The sequence below is a fragment of the Homarus americanus genome, unplaced genomic scaffold (genome assembly GCF_018991925.1).
Source record: "Homarus americanus isolate GMGI-L3 unplaced genomic scaffold, GMGI_Hamer_2.0 scaffold26351, whole genome shotgun sequence".
In the NCBI taxonomy this organism is placed as follows: domain Eukaryota; kingdom Metazoa; phylum Arthropoda; class Malacostraca; order Decapoda; family Nephropidae; genus Homarus; species Homarus americanus.
The window spans coordinates 3,499,139-3,521,084 of NW_024724368.1; the positions used below are offsets into that span (position 1 = coordinate 3,499,139).

A 21,946-nucleotide genomic window follows, 5' to 3' on the forward strand; every position below is an offset into this window, starting at 1 on the left:
ACGCTTACCAGTTCTCCTTGCCGCGACAACCGTCTACAGTGACTGTCAGTGACGCGAGACTATGTGTGGTAACCCAAGAGTACTTTTTGTTGTTATGGACCGTGGAAAGAAGTTGTGCGGAAACCTGGTTGCAACAAAAGCAATCCAGGCTGACAGTAAATGTATCACTTGAAGAATTAAGGCTCTGTTAAGTCTTACCCATAGTAGAGTAATCACATATGTCACCAAGTTGGAAATTCTCTTTAGAAGATTAATTTTATTACAACGTGAACGTGAGTGAATCATATATCCATGCAAATTGTAAATCATTATATGGAAGCTTGACAAATAAATGTAAGTGCAATTATCTGCCCGTATTTGTGATCCTATCTTATTATTACTCAAGGTAATGACTGATTGGTTATGACAAAGTATAACCAATAACTTAGATGGATGTTGGAAAGTAATGGAATTCATTAAATCATCATTTATCAAGTATAAATCATGGAATGTCGAGTGGTGGAGTGAACTTCTACGTAGGTACGCCATAATCTCCTGTAAGTAACCAGTGTGAAGGTATCGAATTCTACGGTAAGAAATAAGAAACACAACATATTATAATCTTTATATAATATAATACAATACACTCCTACTACCACCGATCCACCTACAACCATGACACTGATAATACTCTCTACTACTTTACATGTTATGCTGGTCAGGCTCACCGGTTGTTCGTGGAGTGACGATCGCCCTTCTTGAAGATAGGACTCACATAAGCCACTTTCCATTCACTGGGGACCATTTGTTCATCCAGGCATTTACAAAAACATAAAAGTTTCAAATTATTCACTGTAAAATATTTTAATAGCATACAGTAAGTAGAAACTGTAAATCATATGAATTCATGTTTGTCCGCAGCGTAATGCTGGAACGCTTTGAGGTTATATATAGCGGGACCACGCGTCGTCTGCAGTCAGTCGGCATCATGAGCCATAAGGAGGCGGGAGCAATTGAGTTGGATTCTTCATCACACATCCAGGTGGGCGCAGGCCCGGACGCTGGTGATGACGGTCATTTGTCTCCTACCACGCACTCCAACAGTGTGTATGAGACCAGGTATCAAAAGTCACTTCGGCATTACCTGACCCGAGAAGCCTTACCAAAGGAGTCCCATTACAGAAACCTCAATTCCATTGTTGACGGATCTGGAGTTAGACCGACATTGGATGATCTCCACAACAACACCCTCAGAGAAGAACAGGTAAGGTTGCCCTTAACTTGACGTTCTTGTAGGGTAATTTATCTGTTGCGGTAAATAATAAATAAACATTACTCAGAATTTTCTAGCGTTGAAAATTTTATCCGGCATCTGGAAGTTTGCAGTTAAATTGTGACAGTACAGATAACTTTTGAACTTTATAATATATGGCAAAGTTTAAGGACAGTCACCCGTGTTATATAGGGCCAATTGCAAGATAAGCCGTGGTGTCTGGTGTCCCGGCGATCGTAATACAATGGAGTGAAAGTTTTGTGATTATTCAAGATGGGCCATGGTGGTACCCGACTGTCGTTTGTTGTTACTACTTCATCGTAGTGTAGTCAGGTGTACCAACTGCCGGAAAACTTGGGGGTTGGTATGCTTGCACCCTGAAAACGTTGTCAGTGGCACGAAACGTTTGCTCTTGCTACACGATTTACGAGCATAAAAAACTTGAATCCCAAGCTAAGGTGCACCTCTTGGATTATAAGCCAATTCTGGGAATAAAATACGATCATTTACAGTGAATATTGGTAAATAAAGCCTGTGACAACCATAAAAATGTAGGAATTGAGTGTAATATCTGTTCCTTTCTTCTTTATCCTTATTAAATCCAACAATAAATATATAAGTTTTTCATGAACTTGGGGTTGGGTGAGTGTAATAAAGAGAACTATGGCCTGTTCTGTGGATGAAGTCAGTAGAATGTAGCAAAGTACAGTATTAGGTATTATAATTTTGTTATGACAGTGATGAACTTACTGTACAGATGAATTGGGATAAAATCTTGAAAAAATATCACCATAACAGGAAATTATCTTTATACCAAAATTTTTACTTTCATATTATACAAGGCCAGTTATGTACAAGACATGAAAACTTGAGATAATGTTTCCTCCGGGTCCGACTAATTACCCAAATGTAGCCGCTATGAAGTCAAATAATGGTCCTACATGAATAAATCGGACTGCCAATCACTTCTCGACTAGTATTTGGTGTCACAAAGTAAAAAAAAATTGGAAAACGTAATTTAATCTGAGTTAATTGATCGGATGCATGTACCGAGGGAGCGAGTAATTACCCAAATGTAGCCAAATGTAGCCGCAATGAAGTCAAATGATGGTCCTACAAGAATAAATCGGACTGCCAATCACTTCTTGACTGGTATTTTGTGTCACGAAGTCACAAAAATTTGGTAAACTTAATTTAATCGAGTTAATAGATCGAGCGCATGTACCTAATCTAGCCTATCCTAACCTTACCAACACAACTCAGATTAAATTAAGTTTACCAATTTTTTTACTTTGACACCAAATAATAATCGAGAAGTGATTCACAGCCCGATTTACGCTTGTAGGACTTGGTTGGACTTTTTCCCCTTTTCCCCCACAGTTTGGTTGGTTGGACTTTTTCCCTTTCCCCCACGGTTTGGTTGGTTGGACATTTTTCACTTTTTCCCCCACAGTTTGGTTGGTTGGACTTTTTTGGTTGGGACATTTTCATTTTTCCTTTTTCCTTTTTTCCCCACGGTTTGGTTGGACATTTTCCTTTTTTCCCCCACGGTTTGGTTGGTTGGACATTTTCCTTTTCCCCACAGTTTGGTTGGTTGGACTTTTTTCCCTTTTTTCCCCCACGGTTTGGTTGGTTGGACATTTTTCCCTTTTTCCCCACGGTTTGGTTGGTTGGACCTTTTTCTTTTTCCCCACGGTTTGGTTGGTTGGACATTTTTCCTTTTTCCCCACAGTTTGGTTGGTTGGACATTTTTTCCTTTTTTCCCCCACAGTTTGGTTGGTAGGACATTTCCTCCCCACATACAAAAGATAATAGATTAGCTAATTGGACATTTTCTCTGGGTGTGGGTGGTGGCTAATGGCGTAGTGTTGGGTGGTGGCTAATGGCGTAGTGTTGGGTGGTTCTGGGCTGGATGCGGTTGTGGTGTCGAACAACAATTCTCGGGCTAGGGATCTCAGGTGGTAGTAGGAGCAGGTGTCGAGGATGGTGTGTGAGTGAGTGAGTGTGTAGGTGTACAGTGTGTGTGTGTAGGTTGTACATAGATGTGTGGGTTGTGTATAGGTTTATGTATGTGTGTGTATGTATGCGCGTTAGGTTATGTTACAACTTATAAGACTTAGTTTATATAGGCCGGAGGGAGGGGGGGGGGGATGCAGGCCTGACTAGATCCGCACCACACAGGTTATTTATGTTGGGATTGAATAATGGATGGTGTATAATGATGTGTTGAGGTTAATTGGTGTGTTGTCTGTCCCTGGTGCTCGAGGCCAACACATCACCCATGCTTGGAGGAGGTGTGTGTATGTTAATTGTTTTGTTACTTTTTTTATTTTTATTTTATTATATTGTTATTATTATTATTTTATTATTACTACTATTGTTTTTATTATTACTATTATTATTAAATTTTGCCTCTTCTATTATTAAAAAGAATATTTCTTTTCAGGTAAATGAACGGACGATGTTTTTGGCAGAGGAAACAAAGAGATTGTGAGTAATTTATTAAGTAGATCATGTATAGCAGTCATTACAGTGTACACCGCCACGCACAGCAGCCATTACAGTGTACATATATGGTAGTGGTAGTACTTGGTATGCTGGCGACGCCCTGCTTGTTGGCAGTCGTTCTCTAATCAGGGGGAGCACTCGCGTATATATCAACACACGGGTTGTCAACTGGCAGTGGGAACGCAAGGATGGAGAGAGAGAGAGAGAGAGTCACTATCACCTTAAGATATTTTTTTTACAATATGCAATAAAGGTGGAGCTGAGGCACTCTCTTTTTCCTTACTTAATGATTTGGAACAAATAATCAAACACCCTACACACGTTCCTGATCGACACGATCAATTTGCTAACATTCTTGATCTTTGTTTTACCTCTAACCCCTCACACTATTCATACTCAATTTTTTGCCCCCTTAGGGTCTTCCAATCACAACCTTATTTCTATTAAATCAAACTGGGCACGACCACCTCCCCCACCCCCCTCTAAACGTCAACTATGGCACTATCGGAGGGCAAGCTGGCAATCCTTGCGAGAATTCTTCACCGACTTTCCTTGGGATGAATGTTGCTTTTCCACTCGGGATGCCTCAGTATGTGCTGACAGCATTGCTGGGGTTATACAGGGCGGTATGAGTGCATTTATCCCATCTTCTACCAAAACTTTCACATTACAATCATGGTTTGATCGCTCCTGCTCTCTTGCTTGCAGGGTGATAGATAGGGCATATCGAGCTATGAAACTATCTCCTTCTCCTATTACCTACACCTCTTTCATTACTTCTAGGAATCGTTGTAAGGCTATTCTTCGTAGGGCCAAGCGGAATTTTATTAAAAGAAAGACTGCTGTCCTGACTAATTCTTCCTCTAGTAAATCCTTCTGGTCCTTAGCTAAAAACATCTGTAACAACTTCTGCACGCCTTCTTTTCCTCCCCTCTTCCGTCCCAATAACTCTATAGCCAACTCTCCCCCTGAGAAAGCCAACCTCTTTGGCACCTTATTCTCCTCTAATTCCACCTTAGACGATTCCCACTCTACCCCTCCTACCCCTGCACCTCCTACTGAACCTATGCACTTTCCTATAATCTCCACTCGCAGGGTTGCCGGTGTGTTATCCAGGTTGGATGTGAGTAAGGCGCATGGACCGGACGGAATACCCCCTCGTGTTCTGAGGGAGTGTGCTGAAGCCCTGGCCCCTGTGCTTGCTCGCCTCTTTCGCCTTTGCCTCAAAACCAAAACTTTTCCTTCTTGGAAGCATGCCTTGGTTCAGCCCATCCCGAAGAAGGGTGACCATTCTAATCCCTCTAACTATCGCCCCATTGCCCTAACTTCATCCCTCTCTAAGATTTTCGAAACTATCTTGAACTCCCATTTTCTCCGTCACCTTGAAAGCCTTTCTCTTTTGTCGAATCACCAGTATGGCTTTCGCCAGGCGAAGTCTACTGATGATCTGCTCTCCTATTGCACCCATCTTTGGTCATCCTCTCTTAGGGATTATGGGGAAACTTTTGTCGTGGCCCTCGACATCTCCAAAGCATTTGACAGGGTATGGCACAAGTCTTTGCTATCTAAACTTCCCTCTTTTGGTTTCTCTCCCCCACTTTGTTCTCTCATCTCTAGCTTCCTTGAGAATCGATCCATGGCAGTTGTTGTCGAGGGATCGATTTCTCGCTCTTTCTCTACCAATAGTGGCGTCCCACAGGGTTCTGTTCTTTCACCAACTCTCTTTCTTCTTTTTGTCAATGATTTACTTCACACTACAACTAATTCTATCCATTCTTACGCCGATGATTCTACTCTTCACTCTTCCTCACATTTTCCCCTTCCTCCTAACTCTCAAACTAGATCTGTTTCTAGAACTGATATCATTACTTCTATCAACGCAGATCTGTGCAGCATCTCTGAATGGGGAGATACAAACTTGGTTAAGTTCAATAGTAACAAAACTCAATATTTACCAAATACACTTTGTAAAGTAGACGATCTCCCACCAATTACATTTCAGGACGCTATCATCCCCCCAAATTCTGAAATAAATATGTTAGGCCTCACCATTTCCTCCAATATGTCCTGGAAATCACACATCCTTAGTATAACTAAAGCTGCCTCCCAAAAGTTGGGAATACTGTACAGGTGCCGCAGCTACTTCACTCCTGAGCAGTTGCTCCAAGTATATATGGGATTCATTCGTCCTAACTTGGAGTACTGCTCTCATATCTGGGGTGGCTCTTCTTCTGTCCAACTATTAGATAGGGTGGAATCAAAGGCATTTCGTCTTATTAACTCTCCTCCTTTAGTCGACAATCTCTCCCCTTTCTCTTCGCCGCAATGTTGCTTCACTCTCTCTCTTTTACAGGTACTTTAACGGGCAATGTTCAGGGGATTTGGGATCCTGTGTACCGCCGGTAAGGCCGTGGGTTCGTAGCACACGTCTTGCCCGCGGTGCCCACCATTTCTCTGTGGATATCGGTCACACGAGAATAACCCGTTATAGTACCTCCTTCTTTCCTCACACAGCCAAACTGTGGAATGCTTTGCCTTCTTCTGTGTTTCCATGCTCTTACAATCTGTCTCACTTTAAAAAGCTGGTTTTCCGGCATCTTCGTGGTGTAGATTAATACAGTATAACCTTTTTTCTATATTTTCAATTTCTTTCCGTTCTTTTTTTTTCGCCCCCCAGGCTCCGTTGTGGGTCGTTTGACCTGTGCCCGGGTGGGCTAATTCCCGTAAAAAAAAAAAAGACTATATACACACACCTGAGTCTTGCCTGTTAATTAATGAAGACTTTTAAGCATACCTGCGTAGTGTTCCCTGTTAATGAAGACTAGGCATACCCGAGTCTTACCTGTTAATTTATAAAGACACTCAGCCTACCTGAGTGTTACCTGTTAATTTATGAAGACACTAGGCATACCTGAGTGTTACCTATTAAGGGAGAGACACTAGGCATACCTGAGTGTTACCTATTAAGGGAGAGACACTAGGCATACCTGAGTGTTACCTGTCACGTTAGTTGGGCATCACTCCAGTGAGAGAGAGGCCTTTACCACACACACACACACACGCCTCCAAACATATGCGGAATCTCAGTGAATATATTACCAAGATAAATGGAGAGCAGCAAATACACAAACTGAAGCCTAATAAGTCACCTGGTGCCGATGAGATATTTGCCAGAGTATTAAAGGAATGTAAGGAAGAGCTTAGTATGCCTTTAGCAAAGTTGTTTAACACGTCATTAAAAACAGGTGTAGTACCAGAATCCTGGAGGATAGCGAATGTAATACCGATTTTTAAGAAGGGGGATAGATCACTATCCTCTAACTAACGCCCATTCAGTCTAACATCAATAGTAGGCAAATTTCTGGAATCAATCATTTGAAACTCTATTCGAAACCACCTGGAGAAGCACAAGTTGATCAATGATTCCCAACATGGCTTCACAAGCGGGCATTCATGTCTAACTAATCTATTAACATTCTTTTCATCAGTTTTCGAATCGGTGGAGAGGGGCACAATATGATGTGGCATATCTCGACTTTAGCAAAGCCTTCGACAGAGTCCCCCACGAAAGACTAATTAGAAAGGTAGAAGCTCATGGAATCAAAGGTAATATCTTAAATGGACTAGGGCGTGGTTACGGGACAGGAAACAGCGAGTGTGCATAAACGGCACTAAATCGCATTGGAGCAACGTCACTAGTGGAGTTCCCCAAGGGTCAGTATTTGGACCATTATTATTTATTATATACATAAACGACATAGATATCGTCATAGACAGCAACATAAGTAAATTTGCTGATGACACTAAAATAGAATGTGTAATTAAATCTGACGAGGACTCTGCAAACTACAGGAAGATCTAAACAAATTTTTCGAATGGTCGGATAAATGGCAGATGAAATTCAATGTGGACGGACAAATGTAAAGTACTCAGTATAGGAGATGTAAACAGGGAAACCAGTTACCAGATGAACAACGATGCCATTGTGGAATCCGACTGCGAGAGAGATTTAGGAGTAATGATAAGTAGGAATCTTAAGCCAAGTAAACATTGTGTTTTTGCTCGTAACAAGGCTAATAAAGTACTTCGGTTCATACAAAGGAGTGTTCGTTACAAGACTAGCGAGGTCATCTTAAAATTATATGTAGCGCTTGTGAGACCTCACCTGGATTACGCAGTTCAGTTCTGGTCACCGTATTACAGAATGGATATAGAATCCAGAGGAGAATGACAAGACTAATCCGGGCATAAGGAACCTTGAGTACAGAGACAGGTTAAAGCATCTTAATTTGCACTCCCTCGAGAGACGTAGAGTGAGGGGCGACATGATAGAGGTGTATAAATGGAAGTCAGGGTTAAACAAAGGGGACATTACAAAGGTACTCAAACTATCCAACCAGGAGCGAACTCGTAACAATGGTTTTAAATTAGACAAATTTAGATTTTGGCGTGAAATAGGTAAACACTGGTTTGGAAACAGAGTAGTGGATGAATGGAACAAGTTACCAAATATCATCATTAACTCGAATACGCTGGATAGCTTCAAACATAGGTTGGATGCTTAAATGAGCAATAGGGGTTGGGTATAAACGGGACTGCCCAGTATGGGTCAATAGGCCCGCTGCAGTTTCCTCCATTCTTATGTTCTTATGTCTACTGTTTGGAGGGCCGGACGGGTGTTGTACATTCCTGGGCTGTCGAATAATATTGGGTCACACACTTTCACCCGCCCCCTTACACACACACACACAAACCGGCCAGATGCTATGAAATTAATCATCTTGTGTGTTAAAGGAGTAAGTTGTGAATTATAATCGTCTTTGGGGTGGCTAGGGGTGAATAGTACAGAGAACATTCCTCTCCGTGTGTCCAGTACCTCAGTCAGAGAGAGTTGGCTAAAGGTCTTGAAGGATGAAAGTATTGTACCTGGTTTGTTGAGGCTTATGTAACGAAAGTATTATTATTATTATTATTATTATTATTATTATTAGTATTAGTATTAGTGTTGTTGTTGTTGTTGTTGTTGTTAGTAGTAGTAGTGGTGTTGTTCTTATTAAGAATACTTCAACGGAATCTTCTACAGTGAGACCTCTCTTTAACGGGCTGTTGAGAGAAAAATACGTTATATCGACCTGAAACCTCCATCTAATGAACTATATATAGATGAAAGTCCGTTATATCGAGGATTTATTAGATGTGACTCCCCATCTAACGGATTATATGGAGAGAAGTCCGTTATTTGGAGGTTACTGACAGTTATTAAGAACATGACAATAAAGTTACGGGCATTAAAAAAAAGTATTACGCAATTTAAGTAACATTCCATAATCCTTATAGAACTGCATTGTTTACATACTGTTCTGCCTCCGTGCTTGTCTCAGCGAGGTAAAAGCTAGTAGGTAGGTAGGTGGTGGAAGGATTGTAGCCACTTGAAGTCTGTTCGCGAGAGATTGATTGCATGTGGATATTATTTAACATGGACAAGGCGTGATGTTTATAATGCAGAGTACAACAGCGGCCGGCACACACACACACACTTACCCTCATGCAAAGTGACTCATTATGTCCTGGCAACAAGTGGCTCGCTATGGTAAGACAACAAGTATATTTGTTGGTGGTTTTCTCTTAATGTAGAGTTGATTGTTTTGCCTGTCTGTCCTTCCATCCATCCGTTCGTTCGTTCGTCGCCCAGAGGGTTTCCGATCAGAACACAAGTATGGGTCGATAGATAGGAATATTTTATACCATTCATTTAAATCGAGTTGAATATTAATCATCACAACCCAGGTAGATAGTGAGGTAGGTGGGAATGCAGGGAGGGAGGTGGATGGTGAGAGAGAGTGGAAGGAGGTGGATGGTGAGAGAGAGAGGGGAGGGATGGAAGGAGGTGGATGGTGAGAGAGAGTGGAGGGAGTGAAGGAAGGAGGTGGATGGTGAGAGAGAGTGGAAGGAGGTGGATGGTGAGAGAGAGTGGAGGGAGGGGGGGATGGGGAGAGAGTGTGGAAGGAGGGAAGGATGGTGAGAGAGAGAGGGAAGACGGAGGTGGTAAGGCCGTTTGAGTGTTTGCAGACACATAATCTGAGAAGAGGATTGAGTTAAACCAGTAACTTCTTCATATAGATGGTGTCTGTTATAGCTGGTGTCGGTTTATAACTGGTGTCGGTTTATAGCTGGTGTCTTATAGTTTCAAGGAGGCTCAGGTTAGCTGTGTTAGATGACTGATCGCTGCTTCCACGCCCATCTTAACACTCTAACCCTTCGCCCACACCACCTTCAGTATTGCCCATAGTTCCTTGTCTACACCCCACGATCCCCCGATAACGCCCATACTACCCACAGTATCCTTTATCTATACTTTCTCTCCCACATCTCACGAAACCCACGCCCCATGATCCTCACAAAACCCACGCCCCTACAAAACCCACACCCCACAAAACTCGTACCCCACGAAACCCACATCCTACAAAACCTACATCCCACGAAACCCACGCCCCCACACTCATCGCGGGTCACGGCTACAGTAAATTCAGGAAGACAGTTGGAACTATATTTAAGTCTACGGTCAATAGTGAAGGTCATTCTGAGGAGCCACGTACACTGTTGATGTGGTGGTAGGTGGATCATGGACAGTGTTGTGGTGGTAGGTGGATCATGGACAGTGTTGTGGTGGTAGTTGTGGTAGGTGGATCATGGGAAATGGTGGTTGTGGTAAGTGGACCAAAGACAGCATAATTGTTGTGATTGGTGGATGATGAACTGTAATTGTGGTAGGTGGAACAAGAAGTTTAATTGTGATAGTTATTGTAGGTGGTGGCTCAGAGATAGCATAATTGTGGTAGTTGTGGTTGGTGGATCATGAAGTGTAATTGTGGTAGTTGAAGGGGGTGAATCCTGATCATATTACCCACCCCCCAAAAAACTATCTTCACGGAGGGGAACGATGTATTCCACAATGAACACTATAACTCCCATTGTCTCTGTAGGGTTGTCAAAATCCTTCGCCCGCTGTGTCATATTGTCTCACACAAAATCGTAAAGATAATATTTTTCTCAAAGTGAGTGACATTATTCTTGCTTGATGTGGATAGATTTTTTTGTATTCCTTTATTTTGTTTTATTAGTGGACTGGCAGGTGGGGGTATAGCATTATCTTGAAGCAGTGTGCAGTAAGGGTGGGGGATACTGTAGTGGGAGTATACTGTAGTGGTTAAGGTGAATGATGGTTTTGTGAGAGAGAGAGAGATAGATTAAAATATTGTCGCTGTCAATCTTATCTAATTTTACCTGATCTTACCTAACCTCATCTCACTTTGCCTTGCCTTATCTTTCTTACCTTACCTGACCTTACCTTACCTTACCTTACCTTACCTTACCTTACCTTACCTTACCTTACCTTACCCAACCCAAAACTGACTTTCCAAACAGACCAACAAAAATTTTACATACAGGTATATATAAACCCTATATATCAAAGTCTGGTATAAGAAACATTATAACACAAGGTACACACTAGTGGTTTACACAAGGGGTACCAATGTGTTACGTAAGTCAGGTCATACTCTTAAGGCAGACATTGTTTTGGCCAGTGTGATGGAGTGAGGTGCGGGCTAGGTGACATAAATGACAAATATATGAGAGATTGATTATAAAAATCAATGATCAAAGGTTAGGTTAGGTTATGGGGTGTTGTGTTGGCTGTTAGAAATTTACCTGTGTACCTGTAAGTGATTAATAATGTTTGTTTATACCTGCATTGTTTATATACCTTGTTCTACTCGTATCAAATAGTTGGAATGGTATCCACTTCTGGCATTGACTCTGAGGAGGATGTGAGTGTGGATAGCTGTGGTATTTTGGTGTGGATAATAGTAGGATATAATGTGTGGATAGTTGAGATGACGTGTGGATAGTTGAGGACTCGTGTGTGTGTGTGTGTGAACAGTGCCTCCAAAACGATAAAATCCACATAAACAAGGCGGGGGAGGGAGGGGTAAATATTGACTTAGTGTCCTCTTTACTTTCACACACACATCCGCTCTCAGACACACACACACACACCCGCTCTCAGACGCGCGCGCGCACACACACCTCGCATGTTTATTATAGTAGGTGTAGTGAATGGTAATAGTTTATTTTGGTAGTCGTCTGCATAGTTGTTGTGGTGTTGTTGTTTGTGTTGTGAATGTTTCTTTGACTTGTTTAACCTGATGCTTCTTTATCCACTCGTCCATCTTTTATATCCATTCGGTTATATTGGGTTAGGTTAGGCCAGGCCAGGCCAGGCCAGGCCATAACCACGCTGACCAAACGTTCTACATTCGTTCTTGACCTACGATTTTCTTTTTTAGTCCACTTACAAATGGCACCTTTTATAATATAAATAAGAGCTGGTTTGTACAGTCGGGGACAGAAGTTCGCTCCTCGTGGTGAGACTTGAGTCACAGGAATGAGTCTCCGAATTGACTTACACCCCTGACTGTTTCATCTAATTTGGGGGGTCGAAGCTGCTTCATTTTGGGCGGGAACGAACGTTTGAACCCGACTTTACAGTGATTCAAGGTCGTGGCATGATCATATAGGGCCATTGTCGATACTGTGTTATTTATTTACTACTGGATGGTGCTGTATGGGAGACGATATCCGTGCGTGGTTGTCTAGTTACATTCATTAAAAGTCTGGTATTCTAGTTAACTCTAACCAAACCTAACTCTATCCTAACTCTAACCTAACGTTTGTACTCTAATACCCTCGGCATAATGATAGATCAGAATATAATAAATGGGGACATGATTTGACCTTAGTTGTATGTTGGAGGGGAGATGGTTGTAGGAGAGGGAGATGGTTGTAGGGGGGTTATAAAAGGCTCTACTGGCGGTTGGTTTATGGACGGACTAGGGGAAGGTGAGGAGGGGAGAGGGAGGAGGGGGGTAGAGAACCTTATGTGTTCTTATGTTGTGTGTGTTTGCGAGTGTGTGTGTGTGTCTCTCCTATCAAGGCTGTGGCCGGGTTATGTTTTTATACGTGATTCCCTTCAACATTTTCGTCATCATTATTATTATTGCTGCCTGTGTCATGTGATAACCTTTGCAATTATTCCCACGTTCAGTATATTTCATTATTTATAAGAGGCTTCGGTTAATTAATTATCAGAGAATAATTCATATATAAACATAAAGGTTTTTGGTAAGGATCCTAGGGTGTGTTGTGAGGCGAGCATTAATAACTCTGGTTGTGACGGGTGAGAGACTTAACTCGGGTTGTGATGGATGAGAGACTGAACTCAGGTTGTGACGGGTTAGAGACTTACCTCGGGCTGTGACGGATGAGAGACTTAACTCATGTTGTGACGGGTTAGAGACTTACCTCGGGCTGTGACGGATGAGAGACTGAACTCAGGTTGTGACCGGTTGCACTCGCTTACCTAGTGCGCGCACACACACACACACACTTACTTCCGGCTTCTGTAATGGGGAGTTATAATTGTAAACTGAGGTACATTATATAAATTTCCTGTGGTTATACTTCTTCTATGTATTAATTATCATAGAATCCGGGAAGTAGAGGAAGAAAAATAAGCACTGCGGTTTGTTACCGGAAGAAAGCTGTTCATTCCTAATTTTTATATTACTACCATGCTATTGTACTATTCCAGGTGATACTAAATGTTACATAATACTTCCTTGAGATAAATGTATAGTATATATCAGGTGCCTCAAAGAGAGCTCAGGTTCTCAACTGGCTCAGCCATGTTAATATTGTTATTATTATCCACTTTGCATATGTGTTTTTCTGGCTAAATAAACTGTTTGAATTCAATTCAATTCCCGGCCGTGCAGTGGAGAGAACACCGGTCACTTCCTTATAGGTCACTCTCGGATTTCCTCTGATTCTTAGTGGCTGGCGAGACCCTAAACGTGATGACTGCCTGATGCTCTTAATCCCTTCAGTACGATGACTTTAACCCCTTGAGTACTATGAGTTTAACTTCTTCAATACGATGACTTAACCCATTGAATATGAATCCACCGAACTCATCGTGGTGAAGGGACTACAGTCATCGTACTCAAGGGGTTAAAGTCCTCTACTCTCAATCCAACAAACGAGTCTGATAAATGCAAAGTTTAGTCTAGCTGTTATGAATACACGAGATGTTTCTATACTATGGAGCAATGGGATATGTCTTACACAACTCATGCAGGAAACAGGCCTGTGTGTGTGTGTGTGTTCAGTCACTTGTATACCAGCTCTAGCCAACTCAAGCTCGTCATATTGGAGTAAGAATATTGGTATGAGTAAACGTTAGCCCGCCTCACACCTGTTACAAATTAGGGGAGTGAAGGAAGGTTGCCAAGGTAATTAAGTCTACAATAACATTACTGTAATTATGTCCCCGCCTTCACCATTAAGAGGCTTCATTACTTACTGTACATCTTAATGGGGGTATTTTTGGGTCACGGATTATTAGCGTGTAGAAAGATGTAAATTATTGTTTTCTTTCAGTGTGGGATTTTGTAAGTTTATTTCTGACTAGAGAATTTTTATATATTTTTTATTTCCCCATCTGGATTTTTTTTTTAGTTTATGGAAATCAGATAATTTAAATATTGTTTTTATTGTTTGATTATGGTGTAGTTCGATTGTTTTACTTAACCTTTGGTGTGTGTGTGTGTTAGGAAGATTGAGCTCTGGAGAAGAAAACTAATTTAGATAATATGGTAACAGTGTTGATCTGATTCTCCAGGTGTATAATAATACGTGACATAAGTGTCGTAAGCTCTTCACGTAGTCTACAGCGTGTGACGTAGTGTCTATATATGGCTGTTGGGAAGTAGCCTATTTACATATCGTGGGTGAGAGGAGGTACTGTCGTGAACAAAAGTTCGCTCCCTGTGGTGAAACTGAGTCACGGGAATGAGTCTCTGAACTGACTTACCCTAACTGTCATCTGGTGAGGGTGTGCTGTTTTATCTCATTTGGGTCGATACTGCTTCAGTTTGGGAGGGAGCCAACTTTTGTCCACGATAGTACAGTCCCCTTCACTTGTGCGTTTACAAGGGCTTGTTAGGTTTTGTGCAGTGTGGCAGCCCTGGGTTTTGTTTACATTCGACAGAAGGAAACTCGCAATTGTAAACAAACTATGGAATCAAAGTAAAATGATATTAAAATAAATCTCAATGTAATGATTTGTGGAATGTTTACATGATGAGTCCCTGTAAACGCTCTAGTGAAGGGAACTGTACCATGTGTGTGTTGCTGAGACAGGAGAGTGTTGTATTAACTATGTATTATTATCTTTCACATGGCTGCCAAATATCGACCCTCACCACATATAAGACCAAGTACCTGTATGTAATGTGGTTCACCGTCATTGGTCTGGGAAAACCTTGAAATTTGGGGCAAAATATGGTTGGAAAGCGTGTCTGAGTGAGGTCAGTTGTGCGTGGGAGAGGGATGGTGGTATAGTGTGTAAGAATTGTGCTATTATGGTTTACAGTGAGTTTTTTGTATTGGTATAGTGTTTATTAATGGTGTGGAGTGATATTTTAGTGTATATGATGTGATGTGTGTTGGTATAATTTGTGAGTGGTGGTATTGATGGCTTAACGTGGTGGTAGTGTATTGTGTGTAAGAGTTGTGGTGTTGTGAAATGTGTGAAAAATTGGAGTACGACGTATTTATTGATAATGAAATTTTATTACGTATACACAGTATCTTATTTTGAACCTTTTACCAATATTTCCTTTATTAACGGAATGATTATGAATTTTGAAATGTAACATGTATTTTCTTCTTTTCTACAGGTAAGAACTACAGTATTATTAACTTGTTAGACGTGATTTTGCTTCAATAATCATTTATTATACCGTATTATCATAGTACATGTAGAATGAACTACTTTAAATGACAGATGATACAGAGAAATGCTTTTTATCCACGGCAGATGTGTATATACAATATATGTATGCCTTTACTGTATGAATTTTAACAAAATAAATGTATTTAACGTGATGACCTGTGTTTTCTCCAGCGACGTACTGGTGCAGACCCTGAAGCCGCAGCAGCTAATGTTCGAGGAAAAGTAATCAAGTTCGGATGGCTGGAAGGCGTATATGTAAGTTGTGTAAAATTTTGTAACCACATAAATTGAAGTTTAAAACATCCCTCATTATAAATCAAATTTGTTATATGCTGAACTTGTTACATATAGAAAATAAACTTTATGATTTATAACTTGTTTTATTGTACTGTACTTGACAATTTAATGACTGTATTAAACGTGAACAGATGCGATGTCTCCTCAACATCTGGGGTGTGATGCTCTTCTTGAGAGTGTCCTGGATGGTTGGGCAAGCTGTAAGACTTTCATATAGTTAAATAATTTAGTGAGTTCCTATCTAAAATGAATCCTCAGAAATTATCTTAGTAAAAATTGAGGCTCAACACTGACGAGAAGCTAAATTCACTAACTAAATATTGGTCTGGCACCAAAACACTGGCTTATTGTCTGGTATCGTTTTGCTTTCCTCTTTCATCATTACATACTGATTGTTTCTCAGGGTAAATTATATTAGAGTTCCTCATCTTTATTCATTATATGATTTGAAGAATGACATTGTCCATTTCTCCAATCTAAGCGATAATGATGGGCTTTTATTCTTCATTTTCTTTACGTATCTTCCATTTATTATAATCACCACCCTCTGCAGTTATAATGGTAGAATACAAGCTGGTATGTAAACTTATTTTTTTTTTTTTACTAAAAGAAACTGTTTCTGTTAAAAACAAATTCTATACTTTATGTGGTTTAAAGTTGTATATATGAATTTAGATTTTTTAAAAACCTTTGTATACAGCAGGTGTTACCAGTACTTTCTGGTGGCTGTTGACTATATGTTATGTTTTTAGCCTTTTTTTTTTTTGTGGCGCCTTTCAATACCGTCCTGTGACGATGCAACCTAATCTTCTGATAATTCTCAGTTTATTAGTTTCTGATTTGATTTTTCTCTGGATTTGTGATTGTGTCGCTTCGTCTCGTTTACTTTTATATTGTAGTTCCTTTAAAGTATAATTGGACTGTATGAAGCTACGAAGTTTAGAGTACCACAATGGTTAAAATAAAATCTTGCATTCACAAATTCTTTCTCTTGCCAGGTGGTGTGTATTACTGATATCGATCCACTTGGACCTGAATTGGTGGGTCCTATTGGGCTGACATGTTCCGCGATTGCAAACTCAATCTCTTCTTTCTGCTTTCCCATCGTGGTTTTTGTAATGGGTTGTTAGTAGATGTATTACAAAAGGCTATCATTTTGAGTGTGTCAGAATACCAAGCTTAATTAGTGTATTGTACCTGTATCCCCCATATATTGAGCAGACTCTTATTTTTTAATATTAAAGTTTGCCCTCACTATAAATTCTATACTGTATGTATTTTTTTATCTATATAGTACACTCTCTTTAGTATATTGTACAGGTATGTTTATAAATTGAAAAGCCTTTAAAATTTTCTTCTTTTTCATAATTTTGCAAAAATATTCAGTCTTTCTTTATTTCACGTCTACATGCTACGATTTAGGAAATCAATATTACTTATTTATTTTTTATTATAAGTTGATGAAATATTACTTCTAATAATACTACGGTACGGCGGTCATAAATCTACTCGTCTCATTAACTTTTCTCATTGATTGTACTTGAATTATAACTATTGTTGGAAGATGGATTGGGTCACAGGAGTAGAAGAATCTTTTATTATGTAAACTGAAACTTTTTACAAATAATAAACTTTGTGTGATTTAGTTTCCTCAGGACACTCTGTCTCGCAAGCCAATACTACTAGTGCAAGTACTGTACTGTACTATCTATAGTATCTCCAGAATTCATGCAACTTATTTGATTTAGTGCTTCCAGTTTAGTCCACTTTTTCTGTTTGATTAATTCCTCTTTAAAGATTGGTTCTTTTTCATGTAAATAATTTGGAGTTAATCCTAGATGTTAACTGCCGGTATTTATATTAAATTCATGACATTACTGAGTGAATAAAAAACTGGGATATTATTGAACTCAGATGTATTAAGATAGATACAGAAAAAGAATAGCTTAAGTATGTCATAAAAACATATCCTGACCCTTTTAATAAGGGGTCAATGATAAAAACTCTTTCTTAATGTTGGTGCAAACAGAACCTGTTTACTATTATGGTCACTGATGGAAAATTATGACGCTATGTCCAGGGTTTGGTGGTGTGATGAAGGATGCCTCTGGTCTTTTACCCTGGAGGTGGTGATCAAACATGGTATGGAAAATGCTGGCGAGTAGTCGCTCCAGGTCTGTAATCCTGCAGCTGTACTATCGGTCTGAAACTGTAGATGATGGGGCAGTTTCCAGTCAAAAATACTGCGACGCCTTCTAAAGTAAAGAACAATAGTATGTAAGAAATGGATTTTTATATACTGACCGCGACATTGTTTCACAGAATCAATGAAACAGTGTTACTGAGACTTTGCTCTTAATAATCAAGCTCTCGGCAGTGCTGAAGGTTTGTCGAGAACTGTCTTGCTGTTGTCTAGATTATGGAAGAATTTTTAAAGGGTTTCTCCTTTCTAATTTACTAATGCAATACAGTAGTCTTCTAGAAATATCATGTAATCATCAGACCATATGGAAAGGTACTGTACATTACAAAGGAAACATAAGACAACCCTGAAAAAGGCGTCCAAGTCACTCTGGCACCCGACGAAGGCGATCACTCCACACTACCCTGTATGTTGAGTACTAACCCGATGAAGTTAAAACCTTTTTTATTGCTCGTGCATGGTGAGGCAGCCGGTGCCAATGCAATTACGAAAAAGATGCTTGGCATGTACAGCATCTGCATATGACAACTGGTTTTTGTATCCAGCTTGTTTTTAACACGCCAGGCTCGCCATGACTGAAGGTGACATCATTGGAGGGCATTTTCATACATTTTTGTCATAGCAGCCTGGATGATTATGTCTCTACTAAAATTCTGTGTAAAAATCCGTAGTTGTAGCATTGTGTTTATTATGTCAAATTATAATTTACCCTATAGGAATATGTGCTGTACAGTACGCCAACTGTTGTGATGGTATGTTTTAGAAAATATATACAATGTAGCGATATACACAACACTGATATATAACTTTTAGCATGTATATAAATGAGTTTTGTTATTCTAGTACAGATGGAATTCTTTTTCTTACTGATGGAGCACAGGTCGACTTTGTTTGTTGGGGAGTGTTTATGTGACCCTCTCACTGATGAAAGCAAAGCGTCTCAAGGGATTTGTTGGCAGCCTCAATAGTAAGTTCTGTATTTATTTTAAAATGTTTTTTCTTTTTTTAAAACATTAAAACAAATGCTTCCTCTTGCATACTTGCACTGGAATGACAGTCTGAAACAGAAATTGGACGCTTAGAAAGCTTCAGCAGACATCTTTCCCCAATAAAAGAAACACGTGCTGTAGATGCAGTGGCTTGCAGGTATGTATGGTTGGCATACTGTACACATGAAAGATACACAAAGTCATCGATGTACTTTCCAGAATGTCTGTATGCTGCTATGTTCATATATTTGTCATGCATACAACCAAATATATATGCATACTACTTACACACTTTCATTCTTGTATATATGACTACCCATTTTCTCTTGCATGATACAAACATTAATACTTGCATAGTTTTATTTAGCATAAATTATGGGTCATCAACAAATGATTCGTGATCTCCTTGCTTTTAATCACTTTTCTGGCACAGCTTGCTGTGCCAGAAGATACAATCAAATGAGACATTATCTATCATATTGTCTTCTATAACCAACATTCCCCAGCATGCGCAGAAATACCGAGTTCGTTAGCAGTACTCTATTTATGATTGACTCAAAGTCTTGTGATGATTCAGTCAAAGTTAAAATACTCTTGCTGTTTGATTTCTAGCCATGAAAGAAAAGTTCATTAATAAAAGCTAAAAGTTCCCAACTATTGTACCAGGAATTTAACACTTGCACCTCCTATATTCGGGCACAATGGCTGTTGTCTTCTGAATTTTCCAACTATGGATGAATAATAGAAATTACTGAGATACTTTTTACTCATTGTATTTTAGTGTTGGTGCTTGCTAGCGATGGTCTACTTTTTCTGCAGTGTTTAAACGTGAAGTTAAAAACATTTACTTGATAGTTCTCTATTTCTTGATAACAGTAATATGTTTCTTTGTGATTTCTCTTTTTAATTTATATGTAATAACTTAAAATTTCCTTTGGAATTGAACTTTTTAACTAAGTAATACGGACCTGATTATACAGTTTGAAGGTAAGAAGCAAGGCTTCTTTACTATATTTGGTGTGTTCTTCCCTGCTGTCACAGAGCATCATGCAACAGAACAAGCCTCCAGAGTGATCTACTGGTGAAATGCAGCTTGTTGTCTTATAATAGGGTTAAATAATTTGTCATATAGTTGCTGTGGCACTTTCGATTATCAGAATATAGATTCAATTTTTTTCTTTGTAAATGGTTTAAATCTTGGCAGTAATATATATTATATATACAGTAACAGGTGCACATGCCAGTAAGTGGAACCAACCCTCCAATGGACTAGCATCTTGTCATAGAAGAGGTGAGTGACAGAGTATTGCTTCTGTCTTTAAGGTGGGATCTAACTTTTGCCCAGTTAACCATTCTGAACTGAAATAAGAAAAGCTTTGCATTGTACACCTTGCTTATTGGGTCCCTCCTGCTTAATAAAATTGTCTGATGTTAGTCAATAAAATATTAAATTGGTATTTCCCTTAGTAGTGGAAGGGGATAAATGAGGAATAGTTTAGTAAGCCCTTATGTATGTAGTTTATTACTATATTGAATAAAAAGCCAAATCAAATAAGTAACCCTTCATGGGCATGTTTCCATTTATATGTGCTGCTGTCCCCCAGAGATAAGAGGTATCTACTGTATTATTGCTACCTACCCATAGAAAATGGGGTCCAGAATTAAATGAATAATGTTTTCAAATACTCATGTGAGCGATTCTTTAGGATCTTGACTTGTTTGCAATCTATCTTGCACTGTTGCTAGGTTTTCATTTTATTGTTTTCCTTTAATATACAAGATCAATACTGTGCTCTGGTGCTATACTATCCATAATTTTATTTTTTGTTGGTCTTAAGTCATTGTTTCTGCCTGTAATAACGTTTCTTTCTACAGGATCCAGCAAATTTGTTGTCCTAAGTACACTTTCGATTATATATTTACCATAACGGTGACATACATCATCTATCAATATTAATTGGAGCATCTATGATGCCTGATGCTTGTAGTGTGGTATGTATGGTTAACCATGCTACTTATAACCCCAGGGGATCTTTGAGGAGGTTAGCCTGAGAAGCATTGTTTTTGTTTTTTTTAATAACATTACTAATAAATATATACTGTACCAGTAGCTATTTTTAATTGCGGCATTTAAAACGTTAAATATCTTTTTATAAAAATATTTATTTTATTAATTAATTTTTCTACATGAGGATGCAAATTACATAGTAATAAAAACTTTGTTTTGACTATTTTTGTCTTAAAAATGCAGTACGGATGTCGGAGCCAACAAGTGCACAGATTTTCTCTTAATTCTTACTCTGATAATTCATTGAGTCATCTGCTTAGATAAATGTCGATTTCTATGGTGCTCTTCCTCTAACAAGAGCTCCTAATTCTGGTTCCCATTTTCTTCACCGACATCACCTTAAAAAAGCCACGGCCTGTCTGATGTGTCAGTTAATATCTTTCTAACAATCACGTACATTGCTGCTCTCTGGATGCCCCTTTTCTCTTTACTTCTAATTTGCATGACAAGCAAGTTCCAGGTAGTTGGTCTGTTCTTATGATCTTCGGCTGTCCAGTGTGAGCGGTACAGGAGAGGGAGGCAGGTTCTCGGAGAAAACCTGCAATGACGATAGGACTACCTTCTTTGATCTGACTTAGGCTGGGATTAATCAGTAAAATATTATGGCGGCCGTGCTGCCTAATAGTATTTAATTATCCTTTGGACAGATATTCATGTATTTAAAACATTCCCTTTTCTCCTACTTGTAGCATTGAAATCACCATGTATTTAAATGTTGTGAACTTAACAACTTATATTTTTCTGTATTTAAAGTTTTTTATTTATTCCAAGA

The 21,946-nt window shown here is 39.4% G+C and overlaps 1 protein-coding gene across 1 annotated transcript; it reads left to right on the top strand.

Moving 5' to 3' along the window:
• The first annotated feature begins 952 nt into the window (after positions 1-952).
• Positions 953-20,191, top strand: LOC121864271 (solute carrier family 12 member 2-like). The gene is made up of 4 exons (XM_042363358.1): positions 953-1,243; positions 15,789-15,872; positions 16,046-16,114; positions 20,087-20,191. Exons 1-4 carry the CDS (start codon positions 968-970, stop codon positions 20,189-20,191), a joined length of 534 nt encoding a protein of 177 aa, XP_042219292.1. The 5' UTR covers positions 953-967.
• The last annotated feature ends 1,755 nt before the right edge of the window (positions 20,192-21,946 follow it).

Excerpts from the sequence above, each read along its gene's own strand:
- LOC121864271 (XM_042363358.1), top strand. The coding sequence starts at position 968 with ATGAGCCATAAGGAGGCGGGAGCAATTGAGTTGGATTCTTCATCACAC. Across the intron at positions 15,873-16,045 it reads GATGGCTGGAAGGCGTATAT|ATGCGATGTCTCCTCAACAT; the intron begins GTAAGTTGTGTA and ends AAACGTGAACAG. Across the intron at positions 16,115-20,086 it reads CCTGGATGGTTGGGCAAGCT|TTTGAAGGTAAGAAGCAAGG; the intron begins GTAAGACTTTCA and ends CTGATTATACAG.